At 37.7% G+C, this 13,981-nt stretch overlaps 1 protein-coding gene across 1 annotated transcript in view; it reads right to left on the bottom strand.

The window, feature by feature from the left end:
* itga3b (integrin, alpha 3b) overlaps positions 1 to 1,040 on the bottom strand; it is a 46,338-nt gene extending 45,298 nt beyond the window's left edge. The window contains 1 exon segment of the mRNA XM_058794243.1: positions 628 to 1,040. Within this exon segment, the coding sequence (XP_058650226.1) occupies positions 628 to 800 (173 nt within the window). The 5' untranslated portion in view covers positions 801 to 1,040.
* Between the last annotated feature and the right edge of the window lie 12,941 nt (positions 1,041 to 13,981).

Below are 13,981 nucleotides of genomic sequence, written 5' to 3'. Positions count from 1 at the left end.
TCGGCGGTAGCGCTGAGATTCGTTTTAACCATTCGGTTCGTTTCAATGAACCGATACACTGAACAATCAATACTGATGCTTTTAAAGTTTGCAGGGCTGATATCAACAGCGGGTAGCTAGCTGATCCTTTGCTGGTCCAAGATGGTCTACCAGCTTTCACTAGCTAAGCTAGAACCTAATAATCATGCAGATACCAATGTGTCCAGTAGCCTATTATTAATGCTAATATTTAGTAGCCTACTCTAGACATTTTATAATGTTGTTATGTTAGATTTACTCTTGAATCATTCTTTATAATGTAGTGACTAGGCTTACAAACGCTTCTCAAATCAGTTGAATCAATTCAACAGAATCGGTTCAATAGTCTAAATGATTCGCGAATCGGACATAACCACAGCGCTGCAGGTGCGAAAGAAAGGTTGTTTCAGCTTATTTGGATGCTCAAAACTAGATATTACTTCATGTGAATAAATACATCCAAGGAGCATAAATATCTAAAGGTTTGTGATGTTGAATATGCGATTGCCATGTATTCCTCGTTCTAGTCTGTGTTAGACTAGCGCAGAAAGAAAGAAAAGAAACAAAACAAGCAACTTTCTACATAAGTAATATCATTCTGGTACTTACAAGTTCTTCTTGGTCTTTTCGGTCTGTTTGTGCAATGCAACAGAAAATCCAAATAAGCTGCCCTTGGTTTTTCCTTCTTTGATGACCGGGTACTGCACGTCAATGTTAAATCCAGTGTTCGTTTGAATCGCGCAAATCACGAATACGCACAAGTGCAGAGACTTTCCAGCCATATTTAATATTCCCCTCTCTCTCCCTCTCTCTGCCACTTGCACAACGAAAGCCAATGGGATTGAATTGATCAAATACACGCCATAGGAAAGCGTCTTCTTTCACTCTCTGGCACTGAGCTGTAAGGTGTTTCTTGCTGTTCTCGGTTCCCCGCCTCCACACACCCGCAGCAAATTCCAACCTGCCGTTATCCGCCACACTTCACCAGCCCTCAGCCCTGCTTCCCCAAATAGAGGACTAGATGTGTCCCACAAGTCTGATAAGAGAGAGAGAGAGCCCTTAAATGCAGTAGTGCGCGCTCTCGCTCTCTCTTTCTCTCTCTCTCACTCACACACACACACACACACACACACACACACACACACATGTCTGGTTTTCTATCCTTGTGGGGACTCTCCATAGGCGTAATGGTTTTTATACTGTACAAACTGTATGTGCTATTGCCCTACACCAACCCTACACCTAAACCTACCCCTTACAGGAGACTATAGGCTTACAAAAACAAAAAAATACAAAAAGCTTGTAATTTATAAAACAAGGAAAAACAATGGAAAATAGGTGTGGTCAATAGATTACGTCTTTATTTAAGGCATTTGTTAAGTCAAGAATTGTTGTGGAATTTAAATATTATAAAGCAATGAAAGATATAGAAACTTTTAAACTACAGTGGTGTTAAAATTCTATTTTTTTGTACAGTGGTGGAGGAGGAATTAATATTTGATCTTGTGTGAAGTTTATTATTTAAAAATCTCTCTCTCTCTCTCTCTCTCTCTCTCACACACACACACACAGGTTTGTTTTTGTGAATTGTGGGGACTTTCCATAGACTTTGTCTGTTTTCATACCGTACAAACCGTATTTTTTATCGCCCTACACCAACACTACACCTAAACCTACCTCTTACAGGAAACTTGTACTTTCTCAAAAAAACTCATTCTGTATGATTTATAAGCCTTTTGAAATATGGGGACACTGAGAATGTCCTCATAAATCACCTTCTCCTTGTAATACCTATGTCATATCCATGTCATTATACAAATTTGTGTCCTCATATGTCACAAAACACACGCACACACACACACACACACACACACTGTTACACACAAGCCTCCACTTGTTGTTGTGCTGCACATAAGATTTCATTTTTCAAGGTTTTGTTATTCAAATTTTAACGTGGTGTGCATAGGCGAATCCTGAGAAAACATGTCAAGGTCACATTTCACAACAAAATCTACAGGAAAACAAACATTAATGATTAAGTTACCCTTTTAGTGTCCTTTATTAATAATATAAGATTTTTTTTACAATAAAATCGGTATAAAGTCAGTACAACAAATGCTATCATGATGCATAAACACTTTTGAATTTAAATATGTAGGCTATAGAAATGTAATTAGGCTATTTTTGACATTACAATAATAAAGAAGTAATTATTTTTCTGAATTGGGGTAGCAAAATGTGCTTAACTGTCAATAAAATATCACAATGTAATGCTCCTAATTAGGTTTTATTTTTAAGCAAAACTGTATTTTCAAATAAAAAAGTGAAATACAAACAGTTCTCAATCAGGTGAATCATTAAACAGAATTGGTGCAAATGATTCACAAATCGGACATCACTACAGCACTGCAAGTGTGAAAGAGAGGTGATAATAAAAATGTAGATTTTTTCTTATGATTATTGATGTTCTTTGACAGGTTTTTGTGATTTACCCATTTACTGATAAATTTAACAAAAATGTATCCATACCCCCTAAAAACCACCTTTTTAAAATGGTCGGAAAAGCTTTGTTTTGGAAAGCCGTAGCATTCGATGCAAATTCTCATTAATTATCAGTCTGAGAAAGTGTTTGTTCAGCTCCTCATGAGAATCTAGACTCTTGACTCCCTCAGATGAGCTGATTGGAGCAGAACTGCCATCACACAAGAGTCCTGATAAGAGCAGTACTCAAAACAGATCACCAACAAACGACTGATCCCAGGTCATCATCACAGCATGAATCGACTTAACATATACTGGGGAAGGAAGCAGACTGAAATGAATCAGCGACCTCACATGAACTCTTTCTAACTTTCAAAATAACATTACCAGAGATTTATATTAGTTTTATGAATCATTTGACCTGTTTGTGCATTTGGGTCAAGGCTTGATTCCACTTGTGTCATGGAACCTTAACGCCACCACCCTCCCACTCTGATCTGCCTTGTCATGCCTTGGAGTTTCTCCTCCCTTTTTTCAGGAGAGGTGGGGGATGGAGTGGGGGGGCAATGCACCCACTGAACTAAAATAATAGCTTTGTAGATAGCAGATCACAGGAAAATGACAGACTGCCCCAGCTTCTGTAAGAGGGAGGAAGACTCCAACTCATGGGAAAACACAGAAGCAGATATGAGTCTCCAAGCAGATCTCAATCTATTAAAAAATGGTTGGAAAGGTTTTTTTTTTTTTGCTACTAAATTCATATTCCCTATAGATGTGCTTTTGGGACCTTTCAGGGTTTTCCTTAAAGCCTTGCACTGAATGCCCATGAAAATCATTAGACTGTTTTAGAATGATCCATTTAGGGCAATGCAATGAAAACACTAAAATATTTTGGGCAAAAATATAAATAGACTTGGTCTGCATTGCTGGGAACGCCCACAAAAACGTCATATCCGTTAATATGCTGTGGGGATGGTTATCATTAATAACCATTCGAATTAATGAGCGGAGACCTTGTTAGGCGCTTGATCTTTTTTTGTTATGATTTCGATTGATTTTTGCTTGGTGCAATGCCGAAAAGTTGCTGTGTGGCGTTCTGTACCTCTAATAAGTTTAAAAAAAAAAAACCGATCTGAAGATTTATAGCTACTGCCGAATAAACTGACGGAGGTAGACATCTAAGCGGGTAGCACACAACATCAGAACTCCGACGGCAGTTACGGATATACAACGTATGAAACATATCGAGCTTAATATTCATATTTATATGCACTCCAGATAGGCTAGACTACTTACCCTTCAATGACCTGTCATTAGTCCGTCCCCCTGCACCGCAACCCAGTTCTGATGGGGTTTACAGCAACCCTCCTTCACATCAAATAAATGTCACTCCCTGATATCGTTCTGATGTAAATGTCATAATCTATTAAAACATTTATTTCATATTATTATTATTATTATTATTATTATACACAGTCCCTTACGAAAATGAACATAGTAAAAGTAGGCTATAGTTGGCTAACCGTGTTTTGGGGCGTTTTTACTTCCAGTTGTAGCCTATAACCACAGTTTTGGTAAAACTATGGTTAGTGTAGCAAAACATGGTTAATTTGCTTTTACCATGGTTTACCTATAGTAACCATGTTTTTTTTGGTTGTAACCACGGTTAATTTTCGTAAGGGATGTTTTCGTGTTATTTTATATCTTTTTATTTTACGGCGTGTATTTGTGAAAATGATTAGGCTATAGGTTTAGCACACATAATGCTGTGCATTTCAAGGCACTTCAGTAGACCTTTAATGTTACCTATGTTTTGTCAATGTTAAAATTCTTTTTAATACATAGGCCTAAATAAAAAAGTATGACAGGCTTTTACTCTAGTCTTTATCACGTTATTAAAATTAAGCAAAACAAAACGACAAATGCTTACTTTCACAAGCCGTCACATATAGGCTTGTAGTAAGCTGTCTCTTGCCTGGAGACTCAATCAGGTAACAAAAAGTGTCAGGAAACGACACCTCTGGCCACTCCGTTGGGTCGTTTGTCCAGTCACAGATACCGTACGGACAGTCCGACCCAATACGGCTCAGTTTTTCGGCGTATCTTGCTCTGTCGAGCGGCAGAAATGATTTCATGTAGACCATTCTGGGTCAACACCATGCTTTTCCAATGAGGGGGAAAGGATCGTTTCCCCCACGCTGACTCCGGAATCAGTGGTCTGGCGCTTGCAATAGACTCCTAAAAAAAACACCTTTGCTCATGTGCAAACAAGTGCGCGCACAACCGCGGGTGATTTCATTTTCCACTCAAGTCGAGTCTGGGGTGTGGGATAATATGGTAAGTGTTGTTGTAATAATGTGCGTTCTGACATTATCAAGTAGGCTATATCACACACAAAGTGCACACACGTTGATTTATTAGTCTATTAAAACTCTAAATTCCAGGCATTCCAAATTGTAGACGGCAAAAATGCTTCTGTATGCATAGCCGCGGGAACATATTTTATCTGGGGGGTGATGAGGGGCGGGGCTTGATGAGGCAGGGCGGGGCCTTTGACAAAATCCTATAAACAACCCAAACTCTTATAGATTAACATACAAATTAAGATGTAGCCTATATGCAAACCAATGTATTTGTGCTTTTGTGATTTTATTTCAAGAATTTTTTCTTTAATATTTCTATTATTTAAAGGGATTTTATTAAATATTAACATCTCTGATACGCAAAAGTTTTGGTCAATGCACTTTATCGAATTCTCTCATCAGAAACGCAGATGTAGCCTACCTAGTGCGATGTAAGAGATTAATTCATTATACACTGCAGACAACATCACTGATTATAACGTTTTACACTCACGCTTCAGTATTCTTTGACAATGTAAATGTTCTTTGATCGCTGTATAATCTGTTCGTTGTTTGAATAATAGAGGACATGCGCGTTATGATTAAACTTAAAATGTATTTTTATTAAACGTGATCAGGTTAAATTCAAATTAAGTCTTATTAAAATATTTTGTCATAATATGGATAGCCTACTTGCCTAAAACGTTATGATGTGCGTAGTTAATAGATTACATTAGGCTACAGATTAGACTGCAGTGGTTTGAGCGCAATTAAAGAGCAGTGCTTATTGACGGTGGCCGTTTTGAGAAACGAGAAAGCTTCGGAAAACAGCTCATAAAAAGGAGGAGGATGTGATTGGTTTTTACAAGTCGGAATGTAAAATTACGGTAATATTACATGAACATTCACATGAAATTCTGTCAGTGTGAGGCGGAGATGCAGGGACGCGCGCCGCGAGGCGCGCAAGAAAAATACAGCCGCACTAGGCTATATATTTCTGGTCAGTTTAATAAATAATCACAACAATTAAGTATCTTGGGGATGATCGAGGGGCAAAAGGAAAATCTCAGACCCGGCCCTGCGGCGGGGGGTGCTGCAGCACCCTCAGCACCCCTAGTTCCCGCGGCCATGTCTGTATGCGTTTTATATTTATATAATTGAATAGGCTATAGTTAACTTAATCTACATCACACAAAGAGCACCGTTTTTCTGCAGATATTAGCATGATAACACATTTAATAATCATTTTATACAAGTTCAAGACTTACATTTTATACATAATATTGCTTGTTTTTGCTCAATTTTGCCAAACGTAACAGTAACAAACAAAGATCACAGCTCTGTATTGTGTCTGTGACCAATGGACCGTGTTTACTTATTAAATTAATCAGCTTTTTGAACGAATCGGTTGATAAAAATGATTCAGTGATTCACTCATTAACAGCCACTTGCTGCCACCTACTGGCGGTTTTAATTTCACATTTCGACTTTTTTTTCATATTTTAAATCATTTCAAATGATTATTCAACGTTTTATATTAAAACAAAACATTATTTATCCATCTGTAACTGCAGGTTAAATGCGTCCATGACCCCTCTGAGGTACATTAAACTGTGTAAATGCATCTTAAATACTATTTCAGAAGCAGATTCCAGAAATGTTTTCTTATGTTGGAATGAAAGACACTGTATCTGATGAAGTGCTTCTTATTCTTACCCAAAAATAAAAAAATGGAAGAAAGAGTTAAACTGAACACAATCTTGCTACTCAAGCTGTGTATGAAAAGTTTTCATATATATTTATTTGCTTCTTTTCCATTTTGCATTTACTTTTACTTTCAATAGTTAAGTACTTTTAAGATTAAAAAAATAATAATTTTTGTACTTAAGTACTTTTACTCAAGTAATATTCTAAACGGTGACTTCAACTTCTGCCAAAGTCATTTTCTGGTAAGATAGCTGTACTTTTACTTGAGTATGGCTTTCAGGTACTTTATACACCACTGCTCTACAGAAAATATATTTGGGGTAAAGATTTCCATATCCAACAGCTTTCAAAACCAGATTTAAATATAGACTGTAAATTAGTGGTGCTTGTTAAGACAAACATCACTATTATTGCGTACCCATTTTTTTTCTACAGACTTAAATGATACCCAAATTTAAAAACTTAACAACTACCTATTAACTATTAATAAGCATCACATTAGGAGTTTAATGAGACAAAAGCTGTAGTTAATAGTTCACCAAACTAGGCTATACTTTAGTAGACCAAACAAATTAGATTCAACTTAGCCACCAGTTATAAAATAGTTATGAATTGAAATTGTAATGAAATTGAGTTGTAAATATCCAATAGACTGCACATGAGCTATAACTAGAGATGGGAATATCCTAGAGACTTGGAAGGCACCACCTAACAACACCTAGAAACCATCCAGAATACCCAAGCAATGCCTTGGCAGCCACCATAGCATTGTGCTGGTAACTAACATTTTCCTCAGAAATCACATTTAAATCTTGTTTTAATGACTGTTTTCCTCCAGGTGGGATTTCCCCCATACTGGATCCTTTGGCTTTGCATTTCCAGTGTCTTTGTCAGTAAAGCATCTAGGCTTGTAAAATGCTCTCAGTACATCCCCTCCGGCTTCTCAGCGCACCTGAAGCAACCACACATACATATCTGCATCTATTCAGCCTGACAGATGATACCGTGAGCTCTGTAAATCTAGTTGGGATCTGTTCTCTCTATGGACACAGATATTACTCTTGTACATGACAAGAACATTTTTACATATGCATGAAGGGAACGCTGAGCTGGATCCGTGAGTGTGAATATTACACAGCAAATGAGACCTAGCGACACAAATGACTCGTGAATTAATTATGTAGATCTGTATCTCGCCTTTATTCAGTGTATATTAACAGTGCTGTGACAATAGACGTGTTAGTTGTATTTGTTTCAGGCCGAGACCCTGAGTAAACCAACACCAGCCTGACTTCTCATGGAAAACAAAGCCCCCTAGTGCCCTGAGGTTCACCACAGAAAGACCTTAGTCCAACCATAGTACATACTCACATGTAATGTGTGATACAGTATACACTAAAGCGCCCTTATTCCTTGTTTAACTTCTCTTTTAACTCAAAAATGATGCAAATGCAATAGAACAGTGCTATTTTCCAACAAATAAACAAATTAATTTTACACCTAAAATAAAAATATTTTGATTATATACCAGCAGAAAGAACACAAAAGTAAATTTTGAAATCATTTCATGCACAACAACAATTTAAAAGTGACAAAACAACACAGGCATGTTCACTCCAAGACGAATGTCCAGTTGCAAATTTAGAGCAATAAACATTTTATCGAATGAATGAATCTCTGTTAATGCGTTTATTCAGAATTTATTTTCCACTGCAAGAAATTCTGTCCACCCAATAAGATTTGCGCTTTTAGTCACATGGCCAGAGAGCTGCAGCTTTTACATAAAAGTACAACTTGGTGCTCAAAAAACAGACTGTGTAACCAAGATATTTTGCTTTTCAATAAGCGCCACCTATTGTTAGAGAGTAAAATTGAATTTTCATTCAGCCCACCTGCCATTTTTTGCTCTGAACAGACAAATTGCTTTAAAAAAATGAGACCGAATTTTCAGAACATTCATGTTTGTGTGTACAGACCTGAGACTTCTGAGATTATATGATTGCTGTGTTTGAGGAAGACACTCTCGCCACCTTCGCCACCTACTGGACTGGAGCGTGAAGTGACATCCGGCACCTCCAGCAAAATCAGATGGTGCGCGTACAGTATAGGCATACTATTCTGGTGACAAAATTTACGGAATGTGCACTATATGATCATGCTTATGTATGCATAAAATCCGAAGTATACTTTGGGCTTAAGGGATAGTCCACCCAAAATAAAGATTCGTTTGCAATGCTCAGGGCTTTTCTCAATCAGAGCAGCTCAGGCACTTAAAGGGATAGTTCACCCAAAAATGAAAATTTGATGTTTATCTGCTTACCCCCAGGGCATCCAAGATGTAGGTGATTTTGTTTCTTCAGTAGAACACAAATGAAGATTTTTAACTTAGACCGTTGCAGTCTGTCAGTCATATAATGTCAGTAAATGGTACCCACGGCTTTGAAAGTAAAAAAAAACATACACAGACAAAACCAAATTAAAGCATGCAGCTTGGAACGATACATTGAGGTGTAAAGACACGAAACGATCGGCCTGTGCAAGAAACTGAACAGTATTTATATTGTTTTTTTACCTCTGATCCACCGCCCAGTCCAACTGTCCTGAGCTCTTCACACAACAGCCGGCGCGTGACGTGTCTTCTTCTTGCTTTACGGTGGATCGCAGACTTATAAGTGAATTACCGCCACCTATCTCTCAAATGGACCATTGACACTCCTAATTGAGATTGTAGATAGAATGTCAATGGTCCATTTGAGAGATAGGTGGCGGTAATGCACTTATAAGTCTGCGATCCGATTGACTGACATTACATGACTGACAGACTGCAACGGTTTGAGTTAAAAATCTACTGAAGAAACAAAGTCACCTACATCTTGGATGCCCTTGGGGTAAGCAGATAAACATCAAATTTTCATTTTGAGGTGAACTATCCCTTTAAGATAAATGAACGTGAGAGGGAGAAATCTGATCTCAGATCACTTCAAGGCTTGTTACGCTGTTCTTAAACGGCACAGTCCTGTTAACTCTTGAACCCCACGGCCTCTGACTATTTCTTCAGGTCTTTAAGGGTTATCAGTTGTAAATCCTTTTCAGACTTTGTCAGTTGGCGTAAACAGACTGGGCAAACATTGTCCAAAGAAAAGAGCATGAATACTGACAAAAGCACTCGAGACTGAGCAATTATTCATTGCCTAAATATTTGAGAGAACAATATATATTGTCTAGTAAAAGAAAGACAGATTGCGGCTTCCTCAAACAATAATAAAGCAAACATAGTCTGGGTCAGCTGAAGAGCAAATAGCCTGCTTTGAATCTGCTTGACTTGTCCAGATCTTTCAAAGGCAAATCAGTGATGAAGTGCTGGAGAGACTATAATCTATTACTGTGCAGATTCACTGAGCAGATCTGCAGTGTGTAACGCTTTCGGGATTTTGGTCAGCGGCTTCACTCCTGTCCGCACCTAGATGACAAGGCCTGCCGTTGTCATGGAGACCCTGGTTGCTATGTGCGCAATGCTCTCCAAATGTGTGTCAGGGGAGGACGACACTGAGTTCTTTTAAAGCCCTGCCAAATTTTCCAGCTCTAGTGTGACCTTTACTGCTGCATTCTGCTGTATCACAGAAACAGTATGGCAACTTCTGGATAATATATAGGAATATATAATATGTTATTGTTAATATGATACACAGTATCATCTGTTAATAATAGTTTTTGTGGCCTAAATTTGTTACATTAAGATTGTTGCAAAGAAATGGTGGCTCTTAAAGTCTAAAAGTGATATCAAATCTAATAAGTACAATGAATTAAAGACAAAGGCTTTTGACTGATATGCATGTAGACAATGTAGAAATACTATAAAAACCAAAGTTGCGTTTTATTCTGAATTAAAAGATGAATTCTCACCTTTGATAGTGTGAATTTAATCTCAAAAACATTACCTCAGTAAATTGTTACGTCAAATAATTTTTTCAATGCAAATTAGTTTAAACAAACATTAATGAAATGAAGGACCAATTACACATTTAAATGAAGCATACGGGGAGATAAAAGTTTTTATTTATTTTTAAAATGAAAATAAGTAATTAATAAGTTAAATAGCTCTCAAATAAGCTTGCTCCTTGATCATTCTTATTATTATTGGTTTCCTGAATATTCAATCGGTCTGCTACGGGTCGGCCAGTGAGACTGACCTTTCCCAAATGTATGTCATTGATTGAGTCATTGCTTGTCATTGATTGTGCAGTTGTTAGTGCCATGCTTAACTGTTTGAGCAACTTTACAGGAACTGAGAATTTGATACCTCACAATTAATCCACGTGCACAACCATCATTTATTATGAGCACACAAGGTTTTGTTGATGGTACAGATCTTGTTCTGACATGTCTAATCCATGTCTTCCGGTTTAATTCATGCATTTATTTGTGAACAAAAAAGACAGTGAAGCAATGGCAAAATACAGACCACAAAAATGTCAGCAGTGTTTTCAGAGCTTAGAGGCTTTCAAAGTTCTGCATGGGGAAGATAATTCTCTATTTGGAAAATAGTTTGTGTTTTGGTTCAAACTGTCTTTATCAGACAGTTTTTAAGACAATCAAAGAGAAATGCTCCCATGCACCCTTAGCTGTGTTTCCTACAAAAGGAAAAAATCTAAATACACAAATAGAATGTTTTAATATATATAACAATATGCCATCTAACAATATAAGTCTTTACTATAACTTTTTATAATTTTAATACAACCTGTATTGTTAAAAAGATTTCTATTAATAAATGCTTAATTAAAGAAAAAGAATGTATTACAGGTTCCAAAAAAATAATGAATAAAAATAAATAAGCAACACAGCTGTTAATAAATTAGCATATTAGAATGATTTCTGATGGATCATGTGACACCGAATACTGGAGTAATGGTGTATGTATTTATTTGTCTGTGTATATGTGTGTGCGCAAAACAATATAGAGCCAAAAAAATTATTCATAAACTGCTATGTTGAAAATTATGCCTTTTAAGTTTCTTGACTATTCAAAAACTTTTTATGACTTAAAGTAAAAGGAGAGGTTTGTCACAATATTTTACATACAGATCTATCTAAACAGGTGGAGCTGGGGGAGGTGGAGGGTTTCAGAGGAACTGCACTGTTGGACTATTTAAATGTTGAGCAAGGAAACTTTGGCTGCAGAATCAACAGAGACCAGTCAGCTTGTGACATGTAGTAGTAACTGGTGTGCTTGCTAGCAAATTGCATCTAAAGGACCTGTCATCCTGCACCATCTAGAATTTAATGCCTGTACTAGATATATACACCTAAATTACCATCACACACACACACACACACACACACACACACACACACACATAGCCTATATATTAGGGGTGGAATGGTTCTCGGTAAAAAATCTAACCGCACGGTTCTCCACACACAGTTTGGCACGCACTAGGACCGTGGTCCAAATTAAATCTGACAGCGCATCTGTAATATAGTTTGTTATAAATAACAACACGTAGAACAAACAGGGTTCGGCTAATGTATGTTTCTGTTGATGAATGCGCATTCTGGCTTCCCAGTACATTACAACAACAGCGATGAAAAAAAACGTGGACAAACCATTCACTTTTGTTCAATGCGAATGCCGTATGCTGGAATATGAGCAGTCATTTATTCCATCATCGTGCTGATAGCGCGTGTGCACAGGTGAGACCTGAACAGCACACGTTGATATCTGTGTTTAAACTAAACTCATTTAAGCCTTGCCAGTTTAAACATTTAAGAGCCAGAAGTAGCTAGCTTGCGTGTGCAGTGAAAAGATTTGTGCATGCGCTCATCCGAAGCGTGCAAATATTAAACTTTCTCTGAGGTATTGTGTTTGAATGGACAAATTCACACAAAAATAATGTTAAAATGCCCGTTTTGGTAAGTATCCTATAGCAGACATAGCTGGCTGAACGTACTGTATCAGTGCACTGGATCAGTGCATTCTCTTAAAGTGACAGCACTTTCTTAATATTAAAGGGGTCATATGATGCGATTTCAAGTTTTCCTTTCTCTTTGTAGTGTTACAAGCTGTTCGTGCATAGATCCCTAAAGTTGCAAAGTCTCAAAACCAAATAGATATTCTTTACAAAAATTAAGACTTGGCCACACCCTCCTAAAAAGGCTCATTTAAACACGCCCCCACATGTCTATGTCACTGTGTGGGAAGATTTGCATAACGCCACCCAAATGTATACGCAAAGAAGGCGGGCCTGATTTTTATTCTCACTGTAGTATTGCTGTCGCCGGCACCATGTCCTGGAGATGCTGTGTTTCATTGTGGAAGCGAAACTACTTTGTTTTGGCTTCCAAAAGAGGACACAACTAGAAATCAATGGTTAAGTTGTATTTACAACACTGTTCCAGAACAGTTCAACCCAAATATTAAAGTGTGTGCAGCACATTTTACGGAGGATTTTTTTTTTGAACCTGGGAGAGTAGCCTACAATGCCATCTATTTCTATAAAGTGGGGCAATTCCAACTTTGCAAGGACAGTCTGGTGCTTATGACTCACAGCCTGTAAGTATGTTTTCATATTTAAAGAATTTGCCACTGACTATTCAAACGCGAGTTTTGAGCAGTGTAGAGTAGCGCTTGTTGTTTTTCGTTTCTCCGATCACAAATGCAGACATGGTAATGTTTATGCGGCGCGATGCAACGCGACGTGTAAAAAGACAGTATAAGTCATTATAACCAGTAATTATGTCCCCACTGGATGCAACAAATGCCTCGTTTATAATGGGTTTTATTGTTTTTGTCTCATCGTGCTGGGACACGCCATCACAATACAGTAAGGGCGTAACATTTCCGTCACATGGCTGAGATATTCGGCCAATCACAACGCACTGGATAGCTGGCCAATCAGAGCACACCTCACTTCTCAGAACAATGAGCTTTGTAAAAAATTTACGCGTTTCAGAAAGGCGGAGCATAGAGGAGCAACAATAATGTGCAGTATGTAGAAAATAATGTTTTTTAACCTTAAACCACATAAACACATTGCATTACACCAAATACACAAAATAATGTTTTTAGCAACATCATATGACCCCTTTAATCATACAGCAACAACAAGGAAATCACTCACTGCTCTTGACTGAATAGCTTTTGCAACTTTAATTGTCACAAACAGAGACGTGAACCAAGAATGAGAGGTGAACAGAGATGTTTATTTGCAGAAGGTATGATCAGGATAATAATGAGCGTGAGTGAAGAGTGAATGAAGTCCGTAAAGGGGATGAACTGGGTCTTCGGATAACAGATGATATTCCGATAGAGAACCAAGGAGCCTAGTAATCCATCGCGGGAATCACTGGAGAGACTAGGGAGAATGACTGCTGAGTAGCTGGAGAGTAAACACACACAGGTTAGCGTAAGGGAGAGCCAGGTTACTGTTCCG

The sequence above is a fragment of the Onychostoma macrolepis genome, chromosome 12 (assembly GCF_012432095.1).
Source record: "Onychostoma macrolepis isolate SWU-2019 chromosome 12, ASM1243209v1, whole genome shotgun sequence".
Classification (NCBI taxonomy): domain Eukaryota; kingdom Metazoa; phylum Chordata; class Actinopteri; order Cypriniformes; family Cyprinidae; genus Onychostoma; species Onychostoma macrolepis.
This window is presented reverse-complemented; position numbering and strand designations above follow the sequence as displayed.